We start from the raw sequence: 14,485 nt of genomic DNA, 5'->3' as shown, positions 1-14,485 counted from the left end.
TCATAGGATCGACATGCAAAGCACGGACTGTTCTCAACCGGATTCCAGGCGAGATAAGAGCATCTTGGATAAGCCAAGCTCTGTGGTGCTCAGTAAGATCGAGTTGGTCAGGGAAGATGCGATCGTGCGTTGCCCTTTTACGACCAAGGTACGCAGTCAGCAGCCTCGGCGTTCGATAAATCAAATAATCGTAGCGTCCCACTCAAACAATGTCAAGGCCCCAACCGTTGAACCACTGCAAACCAAGAGACGTATCTCTTTGTCGGTCCGTCATGCGTGCAGTCTTCTCATCCACGAGGATTTGATAGCAATCAAGCGCTCGTATGGCGTCATCCTCGCAAGTTTGTGCATGTCTCCGGTATACAACCTGAGCAGCTGCCAGTGGTATGTTGGATGTTGGATACATACTGCCGTTCAAGCTCTGAATGGAGTGCTTCCAGAGTTATCCCATGCCAAGTGATAGTCACCCGTTCCACTGCAGACAAGCGGGATCCACGTTCCAGAAGACTGAGAGCGAAGCTTCCTTGGAAGCCCATCGAGATAAACTCACCTATGTGTCGAGAGCCAACCCAGTCTTGGCAAGCTATCCCGAGGTCAATGACAAGCGCCTAGCGATGAGGGACGTACCTGACGGACCCCAAGCGCAGCATGGAATGGACTGGTCGATTCCGGACGCAGTGCGACGACCAAGAGTCGCGCCATGTTTGCGCGGTGTTCCTCCGTTTGACAAGCTTCGAAAAGTTGACCTCTAAGTTCACACAGGTTTCCCGCCGAACGCCTGCGACGACGTCTTTCGATGTCTTCCTCGTCCGTGGGTCGCAAGCGTTTGTGATAATATCCAATAAAATAAGGTGACGCATCATACAGAACACGTCCGTCGGAACATCGACGGGGATGTCCTACACATGATGATCGGAAGCAACGATGGGACGTGACGGAATGCTCAACACAAGCCGCCCACCGCGCGCTTTTGAAGGGGAGCGGGTATAGCCAGGGTCATTGCGCTTTCAGTTCGGCAAAGTTCGGCCGTGGCCCCTTGAATGTTTTATACCCCACGAACCACCAGTACGCCATGGCGATAATTTGGAAGGGCCTGATGAAAACGGAAACGAAGGATGCATGAGAATTCGCGCCTGCGAGCGGACAGCACGGGACATACACGTAAATGACCACAGCCCAGTTCATGTCGACCGCAGAAGCTGAGGCGTGACACGAATGATCAGGGAAAAGAACGTCATCTGTCAAAACGCTACGACTCACGGTTCGGTCCTTCCGGGCTGTAACATACACCCCGTCAGCGTCCAGCGCAAACCAACGAGACACAGCACACATCACTCACAAGCTAACCAGCGGACAAATGAAGAAGTTCCACGCGACCGCAGTCCATCTAATGATCTTCGAGTACCTGCCCAGGTTGTACGGCCCGTTGCGATAGTCCGGATTGTCCTCATACAAGCACCGCCCCAACACCGGCAAGATGTACCCGATCTGCCCCGCGAGCGTCGAGCCCGAGAAGAACGCCTCGAACGCGGTGTCGGACCCAATCGAGATGGCGCCAAACGCCGCCGACAGCACGAACACGACGAGCGACGCGTTGTTCGGCGTCTGCGTGCGCGGGTCGACGCGCGCGAGCCAGTCGGAGAACGGCAGCGCGCGGTCGCGCGCGTACGCGAAGAAGATGCGCGACGCGGCGACGAACTGGGCGACGACGGAGCAGTCAGCTTGGGGTCGGAGAGCACGATACGAGGGGGGAGAGGGGCGTACGAAGGCGATGCCGCAGGCCATTTGGCAGAAGGCGTTGATGGCCATGAACGCTATCCCGGCCTTGGTGCCGAGGACCTGCGCGAAGAGCACCCCGAGCGGCTGGCCGAGCTCGTCTGCCATCAGGGTGTCTATGTCTACCGCACAAAGTGCGAGCGAGATCAGGTAGATGAAGCCAACTGCAGCGGGGAAACGGGGCGTAAGGGCTAAAATGATCCCAGCTCGGCTTCTGAGATGTACGTACGGAAGACGCCCGACCAAGTCGCCCACACCATGGAGCGAGGGACAGTGACCGCGGCGTTGTGAGTCTCCTCAGCGACGTGAGCTGCGACATCTGCAAGGCATGGCGTGCCATTAGGCTTGTATCACCCAGCCAAAGCGGGGATAAGCGAACCGTAACCACTCAATGTCCAGGTAGCGGACAAGAACGTCATACAACTAATCCACAGGTATTCTCAGTCCGACAGCCAGAAGAAAGAGAATGAAGGCATATACGCACAAAGACCATCCCGCAGGCCAGTCAAGTTGGTTGTATGCCTGTAACCCGCGGGAGTGAATATACCGCGCATCGCGGTGATGCCCAAAGACGTGCCTGCGTGAATATCGCCTTCCCTGAGTTCAGGGTCTCAGCCTTCACAGGTAACAAGATGGTCAAGACGACTTTCCCAATGCGGTTGTAAGCATGAGCGAATCTGACGATACTCTCGGACTCACTGAGGATGATGATTCCAAGCGCGTTTGACCAGATGTTGAACCAGGACACGTATTTCGTAGGTAGGCAGATGACAAGGTAGGAGATACTGGGTTGTAAGTTTGATTGAGCGTTGAGTGAAGCAGAGTGGCAGTCTCCGAACTCACAACATCATGCCAAAGTACACGAGATAGACGTGCCACGCCTCAGCCACGTAGTCGGGCACACCCAGTTGCGCACAGGCAACTAGCAGCTGAGCAGCCTGTGCCCAAGGTTTAGAATGATTCAGAATCATGGCATGCGAAGGCGGAAGACCTACAGAGTATGTGATGGAAACGCAGGCTAGCGGGGTCGAGATGATCATAGACCAGGCAACGACGTAGCAGGATAGCAGCTTGTACTTGGGAGGCGTGGTCATGTACGCCCAGTAGTACAATCCTCCAGAAGTCGGGTATGCGCTTGACAACTCTGCCAAAGAGTAGGCAAGGAACTGGAGCACAAGTTGGGGTTCCAAGAGGTGGTACGGATAAGTTGAGGAGCGTACCTGGCCCATAACGGCTCCTACAAGCCAGCCCCACGTCATTCCGATGAGACCCATGTAACCCATCGTGTACCTACAACAATGAGAGCGCATTCGCGAGAGATAGGAAAATGTGAAGCGCACCAGATGGTCCCCGCGACGCCAGGCAATATGGCCAGCTCGGACGAGACGAGCGAGAACAAGCCGAGGAATGTGAAGTCGCGCTTGAACTCCTGCTTGTACCCCAGCAGCTCCAAGTAGGAGTCGTCATCTACTGCTTCGACGACGTCTACCACCGTAGACCGCTGGACCCCGGGAGTGTCGGACTTATCGTCCGCCACGACCTTCTCGTGCAGCTCTGTCGAAGACATGGCAGTACTTGGCAGTGAAAGACAGAAGTGCGTTCGAGCCCTTATCGGACGGCCCAGCGAGAGCCACTAGTAGGTTACGGCAGTTGGCGTTGTATGATAAGAGGGAACCGCGCGGCGCCGGGTGAGAGCAGAGCATGCAAAGTTTTTGACGGTACTTATCCGACCCATCAACAAACTGCCAGACTGCATGGCGTCATCAGGAGACGGTATCGAGCCGCGCGTTTGAATGCCATGAGCATAGCCAACGATTGCCGGTTGCGGGGTGTGTAGGAGACAACATTGCAAAGATGTTACAAGAGGAAGACAAGTGAAGACCATCGAGCAAGCGCATGTTACGGTGAGCCTCGGGGCACATCTACGTCAACTTGGCGCTTCCCATCCCTAGTCACACGACTGGTGACTCCCGAATCGGGTGGGTGGTTACGATAAGCGATATGCAGCCCCAAGCAGTTCAAACTTCAGAGCGAGATGGCCGGCTGGCAAAGGGTCGGCGTTGAATATCTCCAAGCCAATCCTTCCGGTGTCCGATTTGTTCGAGGCCAATGCCAAGAGCCTCCGGCTCCGAGAAGCTCGGACTCAGCTCGGGGCAGAGGGCGTGTACCACAGCGATGACTCAGTCCTCGAGTCAACATTGCCTTGACGGTGTACCTAACCTACGATCGACATCGGACATGGCCCTGAAGTGGGGTTAAGCGCTGCGGCGCAGTCACCAATCTACTAAGGCAAGGCTTCTTGATGTAAGTGCAAGTAATGATCTACCAGTACTGTTCGAATTATATGTAGTTGATATTGCACCGTACTGCGGACTGTGGTTCCAGTCGAGTCAGGGACAGACGCAGTTCGCCTCCGCACGAGGCACTGCGGATGCAAGTGTCGAAGTTCGCGGTAGCGAGCTGGTTCAGCGATCGTTTCAGACCGCAGTATAAAGAGAGAGGAGATGGTCTGCACCAACCAACGAGTCACCTAGCCCCACTACTACGCATTGCAGACGTAGACCACTACCTCTGCACATCACATCTAAAGGCCCTATCATCACAGCCATAAGCACCCAGCTGCTCCCATCTTACGCATCCCATACCATCACAATGCCATCGAAACACGCACCGTCGTTCCCTGCGACGCCCTCGTTGGTCTCATTGAACACCACTGCGAGCACGTCCTCGATCGCGCCGCTCAAGCCCATACCATCATCATCATCACAACCCGCACAGAAGGACTACTCCAAGTCCTTCGGACTGTTGCAGTCGCAATACGGTTGGGGTCCGGCCACATACGCCCCCACCCCCATTCTGTCGAATAACAAGGAGCCGAAGAAGAAGCGGACTGGTCGCGACACGCGGTCGACGGGCGTCCCGGAGGAGAAGATGGGCGAGCGGCAGTCGGGAGGGAAGGACTACGAGAGCGTCTTCGGGTCGCTGTCATCGCGTTATGGCTTCGGAGGGAGCTGGCCAATGCCGACAAAGAAGTCGAAAGACTTCAGGAGTTAAAGGGTCTCAGTGGTTACATGAAATCGGGCTTCTTTTCAGACTTGGAATTCGCATATTGTAAAGCCTTCGCGTACTGTATCGGTATACGTAGATCCGTCGTTCTAATCCCTCGCAAGACACTACTCAGAGCTGTCCGGTGCGATGTGGCATCTGAGAATATACATGAAGGAATGCGCAGCTGATGTGCATTGCAGAAAATCAGCTAGGATTATAAGACTCATCTGTGCGTTATGAACCAGGTATCGCCGCGTCTCCATACGCCGACGAGGAACATGTCGCGCATCGGAACGGAAGGAGAGGTACTCCAAGCGCTTGTGCCCCTCGATGAACGGGATCTATGATGCAGGGGGATCTTAGATTTCAACAGACGCCCGATGTCCCAAATTTCTAAGAGACGGTTTCCAGCCATCCTCGAGCAGCCTCGGGAGCTCGTCCTCTCGACTGTCTGCCTCCTTCACCCCGCTGCACCTGTGGGCCGCAGTCGTCTCACCAAGCGAGAGGGATACAAACCTCAACAAAAGAGCTTGCGACATGGCTTCGTCTCTCGCCCAGCAGCTCGCCAAGGGGGCGTCCCTCAACGCCAACCTCCTTAACGAAAAGTCTCGCAAGCAGGCCGCCTCCGAGTCCTACCTCTTCTCCGCCAAGGAGGCTAGGCAGCACGATATTGACTCTTTGCACGCCCTTGGTGTCAATGGCTTTCTGCAGCTCAAGTCCCTGCAGCCCGACATCGCGCGTTTCGAGCAGACCTTGTTCTCGGACACAGCCAAGTCACTAGACAGGACTCTCCTGCCGAAGGAGATGAATGCTCAGCTTGACGCTACCATCTCCGCCTTTCTGCCTTTGCTGGGGCCCTTCCTCTTGGATGCGCCGTCAGGGAAGGTATTGGAATGGCTGGTCCGCAGATTTAGGTGTGTTCCGTTGCATTTCTTTCGTCTTGGCGGAGTTACTTTATTTTTCGCAACAAGCTGCGTTCCCTAATCTCGTAATCTACTTTCAATCCTCCATACTTCTATCGTGAACTATCCTAGATAGTCTGACACTGACGTGATACTCATCTACCAGGATTCACGAGTTCAATATCCCCTCCATCGTCTCTCTCTTCCTGCCCTATCATGAGACCCCACATTTCGTCAAGATGGTCTCCATTCTCCACATCTCGTGAGTCTTCTCAGCATGATATCTCTCCGAATGCATGGTATCTGAGACCCTGCATCTAGCGACACCTCTTCCCTCCGTTTCCTCCAAGCATACAAGGCCACCGCCAAGCCCCTACACCGACCGCTTCTCATTAACGACATGATCACGAAGCCAGAAGTAGCGCGATTTGTCTCCAGCGTTTTTCCGACTATACTCAAGGAACACGGCGCCGGCGTGCACCGTGCCCTCATCGCGTTCCACACCGGCGTGTTGCTCGAGTACGTCGCGAAATCGAAAACACTTGATGAAAACGCGATGGCGCTCCTCCTACCTGCCGCTATGGAGCCTGTGGAGAGCGCGAGCTCCGCTCAGAGCGAGGTCAAACATGCTCTGTTGCAAGAGTCCATCGTGAGTTTGCACCACCTCGGCGCGCCTCCGTCCCCTGCTCACGACCTGCAGCTGGGAAGCTACCTGATCCTCGCCGCGATCTCGCAGAAGGCGCGCCTCACCTCCAAGGCGACCAAGACGATCCTTGCTGCCGTCGTCGGCTGCGCGGAACGCGTCTCGCCGAAGCAGCTCACCCGTACTCTCGTTTCGATATGTGCACCCCAGGACCAGCTTGAGAAGCTGTCAGGAAGGGTGGTGAAGACCATTGTCGCCATTCCGTGAGTCTTTCCGAACGCTATGATTTCCTGCTCGCTCTGACAAGGTTCCTATCAGTGGGATTAGCGCAGAAATCGTCGGGGCGATGGCGTGGGCTGGTGCCGAGAAGTTCATCAGTCCGTTCATCGAGAGCGTCTTATCACGGTATGCTACGTTTCGCTTCACTTTGCGACGAACCTAGTGTTTATCAATGAATAGCGTCGACGATGCGTCGGCATCAGAAGTGGCGGAGGCCGTTTTGACTTCGTCTAGTCTGCTTCCATCGGTCGCGGGTTCTGCAGCAGCCTCCCTCCTGCGCCGTCTTGTCGGTGAAGAGTCAGCGGACACTACTCCCACCTGGAGACAGTTACTGTCACAACTTCACCAGCGCCACCCGAAATCTATCCAAGCCGCATCGCGTGCCCTAGTTGAAGAGGACGAAGAGTGTCGTGATGCTATCGAGCAAATTGTCCTGTCGTTGGCCGTGGTATGTAGGAGATCCCCTGTCATAGTAAACATCTGCCTCTGACCAGTCTCCACAGTCCGTCACAGGTACCGCCACGGCTGACGCAGAGACGGCTTCTCTGTTCGTCGGGTCGTCGGACGCGGACGTGAACGTCCGCGCCAAGGCCGTGCGCGATCTCGTCTTGCGACTCGCGGAAGATAGCATTCCCGAGATGGAAGTGGTACGCGGTCTGTCATACTCCAGGACATCCTGCTAACATACAATCACAACTCAGCAGTCTGTCGCATCGGCCCTGCTGCTTCGCGTCCACGACACCTCCGCGTCTGTCCTACAAGCGCTCTACACAACCTCGCCCGAGAACACAGCGAACGCCCTCCTAGCTGCGTCGCCGGGAACAGGGTCGGTGTACCTCGATGCGCTCAAGCAGGCCCTCAACGGCATGTCCGTGAAGCCATCGCGAGACGTCACCCGGGCGCACCTCACGTTCCTCCTCACACACTTCCTCCCCGCCGCTTCGCGCGCCTCTGCAGGCGCAGGAGAGGAGCAGGAAGAGGGGGAGTCAGAAGAGAGTCGCGAGCGCTCTCGTCACGTATTCATGGACATCCTTCTGCCATTCTTGCTGTACTCGAAGCCGCGCCTTAAAACGGCACAAGCGGTCTGGGGGATACTAGAAGCAGCCGAAGAGAACGCATCGAAGGGGTTCGCGTTCGAGTTGCTCGGCGGGTGTGTGGAGGCTGTGAGGTGGGAGCAGGCGCGGCCTGGTGCGGACAAGGAGGGCTCTGATCCGCAGTTGCTGACGAAGATTAACTTGGCTGTTGCGGCGAAGATAGCAGGTCAGCACGTCCCGGATTGTGTGAAGTGGCGCGGCTCTCTCTGACTTGCGGATAGACAACATACTTGCGTCGAACTACTTTCACGCACACCTCGACCTCCTTCTCACCAAGCTTCGCGATGAGAACTCTCACGCGCGTGCCTTGAGCTACCTTGTCACCCGCGCTCTCCTCAGTCGCCTGAGCGACGAGCAACGGATCGATGCTGGTCACCGCGTGCTGGACGCTATGCAGCTGGACGCGCTGGAGGGCATGGGCGACTTCATGCACGGTATCGTCGATGTTGGACAATTCCTCGATGACGCGAGCGTCAGCTCCGCCGTCGTTCTCAAGCCCAGCAGCCAGAACACCCTCCACCGCCTCCAAGTCTCCGTCCTGTCCGTCCTCCCCAACTTTCCACGTCCCCAAGGTGTTACCCTCGAATGGCTTGCCGCGCATCCATCCCAATCGTCCGCGGCCGTCACTGACGACGCCCGTGCCGCGCGCTATGTCCAGCTGTTTCGCGCTGTCTACCGTCTCAGCAACTCGTCTGCGTCACTCCCGCTGCTCTCCACGCATCTCCTCCGCACGCTCTTCATCAACCTGGGCGACGACGCGCTCGCATTCCTCGCCGGGGTCTGGCTTACCGCAACAGAGCACGCGAACGACGACAAGCCCGAGGCGGAAGCGCACATTCAGTACGCTGCGCTACGGCACGCGGGCGCGTTCCTCGAGGCGCACGTTGCGACGGGCCGCACGGTCGACTTTCAGACGGTCCTGCCCGCGATGCTCGTCGCGTTGCAGAGCCGCGACGCGAGCGTGCGCGAGGCTGCGGTGAGGTGTATCGCTGTGGTTATTAAGTTGACCTTCTCGAGCGAGGCGGAGAGCGTGTACGCGTTTGATGCGGTATATGGAGCTGATTCTGGTAAGCTGCAGTTCGGTTATTGCGTTTTCAAGCGGCTCATCTGGGGCACGTAGCTGCGCTGCAGTATCTGGACTGGACGGACTTCCAGAGGTACATGAAGGCAATCGCGGACAATAGAGATAATCTCGTGCACGACCCCGAGTATCTGCAGGCGTTCCATCGTGAGCATCTCGATGGGATCAAAGGCGAATCGAAGAGGACCGCGGCGTAAGCCCCTTTCAATCTGTCTGGTCCAACTTTAGCTAACGGTCAATTGCATCATGTAGATACAAGCAACGTGTCTTGTGCTACCTTCTCTCCCACATCAATTGCTGTCCCCTGCTGAGTGCCAAAATTACACTGCTCAGAAGCGTCGACCTCGTGTCTAACGAGGCTAAGGCCCAAGTGCTCGTCCCGACAATCGAATTAGTATTCGCCGAACAAGACCTACAAGATTCCACTAATCGCGAGCAGCTCCAAGATCTCGCGACGTTCGCTGCATCAACCTTTGATGCTTCATCTGTCGGTGATCTGAATAATACGGAGAAGCCCACTTGGGCGTTGTATGAGAGGATATTAACGCGCACTTTGAGGAATGGTAACGGTATTTCATTCGTAACTGAGATACGTCGCTTACAACATTCTCCTCCAGGAGTCTGGGAGCGCGCCAGAGCAGCCTTGCTACATCGTCTCCAGCGTGGTCTGTTTGCGAAGCTGAATGTCGACCGCAAGACCCAGCTTTGCCGCACACTGATTCAAGTTACTGCGGAAGACGATTCCCTGGTATGCTTCAGGTTTCTCCAAAGTTTGCACGAGAACTCACCCTTTTGCTCGCAGGCTTCTGTATGCAAGAATGTGCTCGCCGACCTCCTAGACGACGTGACTCTTGTCACTCGCCTGCTTGTATTGCTCCAGCCACAGTACAACGTCGATTCCACAGTAGAACCCGTAAGCAAGCGTCCTAGGGTCGAGAAGTGAGTCGTTATGGCCCGCCTATCAGATGAGATTGAGACTAATGCGAGCATAGGACGGTTTCTGCCGGATACCATGAGGAGTTGTCTGCACTTGCAGTCCTGGTAGAGGTTATTGGCTCCTCAAAGATCACAGGTTCCTTTGAGCTTGTGTCATCCTTGCTGGACACATTGAACAAGGTCGCGAACAACTCGTCGCCTGATGCTGCAGATAGACGCTTTGTGGAGCAGCTCCTCATGGCCGCCATCGAGCATGTCGTGCGGACTTTCCCAGTAAGCTGGACTCCATGTGAGCTACCATTCGAGCTGATCGAGTATCCCAGACGTCCGCGACTGTGGCCCCAGGATCCATCCGGGTAGACACCCTCGTTGAGATCTTACGCAGTATGTTGAAACTCCTACTACTACATTAACGCAGGTCCCTGATTGACGTGTTTGCTATGCAGCGTCGGAGGATCCGCAGACCTTTCACCAGGCTTGTTTGCTCATGGCCACTCTGGCCCGTATTGCTCCTGATGCTGTTCTTCACAACGTCATGCCGATATTCACGTTTATGGGCTCAATTGTGTTCCACCGCGACGATACCTATAGTTTCCGCGTCGTGCAAAAGGTTCGTATGCTGAATCTGCATCAGTTGGACGAATCAATTGACCCAATCGTTAACCTAGACGATCGAAAGTATCGTCCCAGTCATGGTGTCGTCGCTCAGGGCACAACACGGATCCGGAACGAGCTTATATCTAGCTGCCAGGGAGTTCCTGCGTATTTTCACCAACGCTGCGAATCATGTACCTCGCCACCGCCGTGTCAACTTTTTCTCTCATCTGGTCGATACTCTTGGACCTGCTGACTTCCTCTCACCTTCAACGATGCTTCTTGTCGACCGAGTCTCGACCCGAGTTGTACGGCAAAACACTACGGAGTCAAGCGGATCGCTGTATCTCCCTCTTGCAGTCCACGAGAAATACTCCGCCGAGTTACAATTAGCCGTATGTTGTTAAATATGCGTTTCAGTGCCAAAAACAAACTAATCGGGTCCGCGTGCAGTCACTTGTGCAACTGGCGAACGAAGTTCACAGGCTAGTGCTCAACGAGGATCCTACAGTGCACCCTTTGCTCGAGGACACTTCGTGAGCCTCGTATCAATCCGAATCAAGGCGCCCTTGTACTGACGCATTTGCAGGGACGACGAGCAAGCTCATGCCGACCAGGCCGCGAACAGACGAGCCACTGCCTTGCTAATCTTCTGTGACCATGCGCTGGGACGCCTTCGGAAAACCTCCCTTAGACACTCCGAGAAGGAGCGGAAAACCGGTCAGGAGCTTCTGTCATTGTTGCTGAACGCCTCCACTGCCAAGCCGGAAGATGCTGCCTACGTCGAAATCGCTTCAGCCGCCCGTTCTGCGATGGCAAGTACGCTCGGTGTGATGTCGGCGCCTGATTTCATTGCTGGTGTTCTCACCGTACTCGAGTCTGGATCTGTCTACGTGGGTATCTGTGCCTCTCATTCGGTGCTCATTTCGCTGATCAACTTGGAACAGGCTCAAACTGGCGCTTTCGAGCTGCTGGGAGAGCGATTGAACGAAGTAGCAGAGGAAGCGCGTCGTGCCCTTACCCCATCTATCATACAAATCGTGGATACCATTCGACACATCTTATCCACTACCGAAGAAGTATCTCTCATTCGATCGGCACTGCGTGCCCTCGGCACTATCAGCAACACGCTTGCTTCTGGAGAGGAGGGTTGCATCTCCACCAATGTTCCATTCGTCCTTGGATGTCTCTCGCGCCAGGAAAGCCGTATCAGTGCATTGCAGACACTGCTCGCCTTCTCGTAGGTTGTTCTCAATCAGCCGTAACAGATGCACTTATTTTGTTACGTAGCTCGAAGTTAGGTCCCCGCGCTATTCCTCATCTTAAGGACATAGTGACAGAGTGTGTACGGCGTTCCCGAGAAGCAATCTCTAGCAGACATGGTAGGCGGTATATACCCCAGTTGGGTTGATTACAAGTCGCTGATGCATACTCGCACAGACCCTGCGCTTATCTCGCTGGCGTCGAATGTTCTTCGCAACCTCCTGACATCGATCCCTACATTTTGGGGTGAATCTGAAGTCCTTCAAGTCATCGAGCTCTTCCTAGATGGCTCCCAATCACCTACAACAGTGGACGCCTCTGAGATGTCCTTGTTGGTTAAGACCGCTGCGAAGCGGACATCTCCAAACATCTTGCTACCTGCTCTGTGCAACATGTGGACACGGACATTGTCTGAAACAGCCAAGGTAGTTGCTCCATAAATCGCCCTTCTTCAAGCCGTACTCATGCATTGATCTTTCGCAGGACCAGACCACAAAAGTGCTCGCATATATTCAGGTTGTCAAGCTGTCCATTAAGGCAGCCTCCCGACCAGCAGTCTTGGAGAATCTCCGTGAATTGTTCAAGACGTTCCTATCGATGTTTAACTTCTCTGTCACCTCTGGGCATTCTGAGGTAAGCCATCGACTCTAGCCCATGCTAAACGCACACAATTAACCTTTGTCAGATCGAGGGCCCCTTGACGAACGCTTTTGTTGAGATGGTTGTCAAGTTGAATGAGACAGCTTTCCGTCCCATATTTCGGAAAATGTTCGACTGGGCCTTCGCAGATCGTGAGTAGGGAAGTTACTGTCCCACAAAGCAAGCACTCATCTAATTGCCCCCAGCTTCAACTCAAGCTGACAACCGCAAGGTCGTATTCTGCCACGTGTACTTGACACTTCTCGACTACTTCAAGGTGCGTATATGCCCATGTGCCATCGTGCTTGTGCGGAGCATAACCAACGTGTTCGAAAGGCCTTAATGGTATCCTACATGTCCTTCGCGTGGCAAATCTTCCTGGAGCACCTGCGTGCCTTCGCATCTAACGGCGTCGACGATGGGGAAGTCTGGCTCTCCGTTTTGCAGACCGTGTCCAAGTCAATGGCGGTCGACGAAGACAGAGGTGTGTTCAGGATCAGGATCACACCTGCAACATCACCTCACGCTACGTCTCTCTAGTGTTCTGGCGTAGTGACAAGCTACGGCAATTGCAGCCCCTTGTCGTCCAGCAGGTTCCTCTCGCTGTTTGCGTGAATGTTGCAGACCGGAAGACTGCTGTCTCTGATTGTCTCATCGCGTTGTTATCTCTCATCGACGACGATATCATGTCGAAGTCTCTCAATCTCGACGTCCTCATGCATAGCAGGTCGGAGGATGCACGAGTGCGATTGTTCAGTCTTTCTTGCGCGGAGTCGTTATGGCGCGCCCATGGAGACAAACTGTTAGGTATGCGACGTTAACTACATCCTCTCATACATCGCGTTGACTGACAACGTTTGTGTACAGGTTTCGTTGCAGAGACTGCTACCTTCATCGCGGAAGCAGCTGAGGATGAGAACGATCGTGTGGTTCAGGAGGCACACCGGCTCAAAGCAGCTGTAGAAGCCGTTGGGGGCAGCATCGACGCTTCGTAACAAACGTCGCGCCCTAGAATTTTCTGTTATCACCCCTTGATCATTACCTGTCATGCTTACCTAGGCCTTCTATGTCGCCGTATGCGCCTTGTTCTCATTCAAACTACCCGAACATGTCAACGCATCGAAACTGAGGGGTGACAGAAGGAAGATGCTCTGTCAATGGAGGGTCAAGGCTTAGGCTTTACAAACTGGTCCCGCGGTTGGGTGGAGCATGGTCAGTTGCGCTCTGTTTTGGAATCCTCCCTCAGCTAGTCGATGACGCCGCCATCGTACTCGCTACAAGCAGCTCGCAACTGGCAAGAGTAGCGCGAGTGGCAGTACACATGTCGTGTCGGACCTTGTGCACCAGACGACCATGAATGTTAACCGGCCAATAGAGCCGCTGCACAAACCGAGTAACGCTTGTCGAAGCTCTCGTATACGTTTCCAGTCGCAGCTATATATATATACTGGCCTATGCCGTCCTTTGTAGACTACACCATGCAAGCGTGCCTCAGGCGAATCCTTGTCTACGGCCGCAACAGTTGCGCCACTGTCAGGACGGTTGTGAGTTCCACGCACGCAACGACTGTGCATGGTTCAGAAAAGTCGTATATCCGCCCATAGCAGTCGGAGGCGCTGAAGACGGCTGGCGTGGGCAGGAGACTGCACTGCAGCCGGAGGAGAGTAATGTAGAGTACACATGGGTATCATACCTACGTCTCGGTCAGCGAGGGCCGCTACGCAGGAGCGGGAGTCCACATCGACGGGCCATAAATGAGAGTCCACTGTCGCCACGACGGCGACGAAAAACGAGACGGTCCACAATAGGCATCTAAGACGTGAACGAGTTAAAGGGGGGGGGGAAGGGGCGGCTGTGGATAAATAGTCAACTCGCAGCCAAGGGAAAGTCAAGCACGCCCAAATCCCTCCCCCCCCTCCTCCGCAAATCACTCCCTGTGAGTGCAACCAAGGCGAAACAGGCGCACCTAGAAGCCCTCGTCGAGCGCAATGCGAAGCAATGGAAGGCCTCCAAACGCGGTCGCAAACTGCATCTCATCGATCAATCACTCCCCTCCCCGCCTATATGAAGAAGATTCGAGCCCTGTCTCGGAGACAGGCTGCGACGCTCTTCCAACTCCGTACCGGACACGCTCCCCTTAACGACCACCTATACCGAATCGCGCGGGTCGACTCGAAGCGCTGTCCAGCATGCGACCTAGCTCCGGAGACGGTGATACACTTCCTACTAC

The 14,485-nt window shown here is 55.0% G+C and overlaps 3 protein-coding genes across 3 annotated transcripts; 2 read left to right on the top strand and 1 right to left on the bottom strand.

Annotated features, from left to right (window-relative positions):
• Positions 1–852: 852 nt before the first annotated feature.
• DICSQDRAFT_140362 (amino acid transporter) lies at positions 853–3,719 on the bottom strand. The gene is made up of 14 exons (XM_007369739.1): positions 3,117–3,719; positions 2,997–3,066; positions 2,772–2,942; positions 2,620–2,714; positions 2,476–2,561; positions 2,354–2,421; positions 2,261–2,298; positions 2,156–2,199; positions 2,006–2,095; positions 1,765–1,940; positions 1,340–1,698; positions 1,261–1,277; positions 1,160–1,199; positions 853–1,093 (listed from the first exon to the last, which is right to left on the bottom strand). Exons 1-14 carry the CDS (start codon positions 3,341–3,343, stop codon positions 997–999), a joined length of 1,578 nt encoding a protein of 525 aa, XP_007369801.1. The 5' UTR covers positions 3,344–3,719; the 3' UTR covers positions 853–996.
• Positions 3,720–4,306: 587 nt separating this feature from the next.
• DICSQDRAFT_163399 (uncharacterized protein) lies at positions 4,307–5,029 on the top strand. The gene has a single exon (XM_007369738.1). It carries the CDS (start codon positions 4,429–4,431, stop codon positions 4,828–4,830), a length of 402 nt encoding a protein of 133 aa, XP_007369800.1. The 5' UTR covers positions 4,307–4,428; the 3' UTR covers positions 4,831–5,029.
• A 332-nt stretch (positions 5,030–5,361) lies between these two features.
• DICSQDRAFT_69304 (uncharacterized protein) lies at positions 5,362–13,250 on the top strand (the record flags this gene model as incomplete). The annotated part of the gene is made up of 28 exons (XM_007369737.1): positions 5,362–5,738; positions 5,893–5,988; positions 6,048–6,375; positions 6,427–6,632; positions 6,688–6,774; positions 6,829–7,096; positions 7,152–7,295; positions 7,350–7,908; positions 7,964–8,809; positions 8,863–9,016; positions 9,076–9,386; positions 9,441–9,571; positions 9,626–9,762; positions 9,816–10,032; positions 10,083–10,143; positions 10,206–10,369; positions 10,428–10,748; positions 10,807–10,889; positions 10,943–11,246; positions 11,301–11,593; positions 11,644–11,735; positions 11,794–12,041; positions 12,100–12,249; positions 12,302–12,407; positions 12,462–12,532; positions 12,592–12,739; positions 12,796–13,062; positions 13,123–13,250. 28 exons carry the CDS (start codon positions 5,362–5,364, stop codon positions 13,248–13,250), a joined length of 6,297 nt encoding a protein of 2,098 aa, XP_007369799.1.
• Positions 13,251–14,485: the final 1,235 nt, after the last annotated feature.

Source organism: Dichomitus squalens (genome assembly GCF_000275845.1).
Source record: "Dichomitus squalens LYAD-421 SS1 unplaced genomic scaffold DICSQscaffold_54, whole genome shotgun sequence".
Classification (NCBI taxonomy): Eukaryota; Fungi; Basidiomycota; class Agaricomycetes; order Polyporales; family Polyporaceae; genus Dichomitus; species Dichomitus squalens.
The sequence above is the reverse complement of the archived record's forward strand: the minus strand, read 5'-3'. Positions and strand labels throughout refer to the sequence as shown.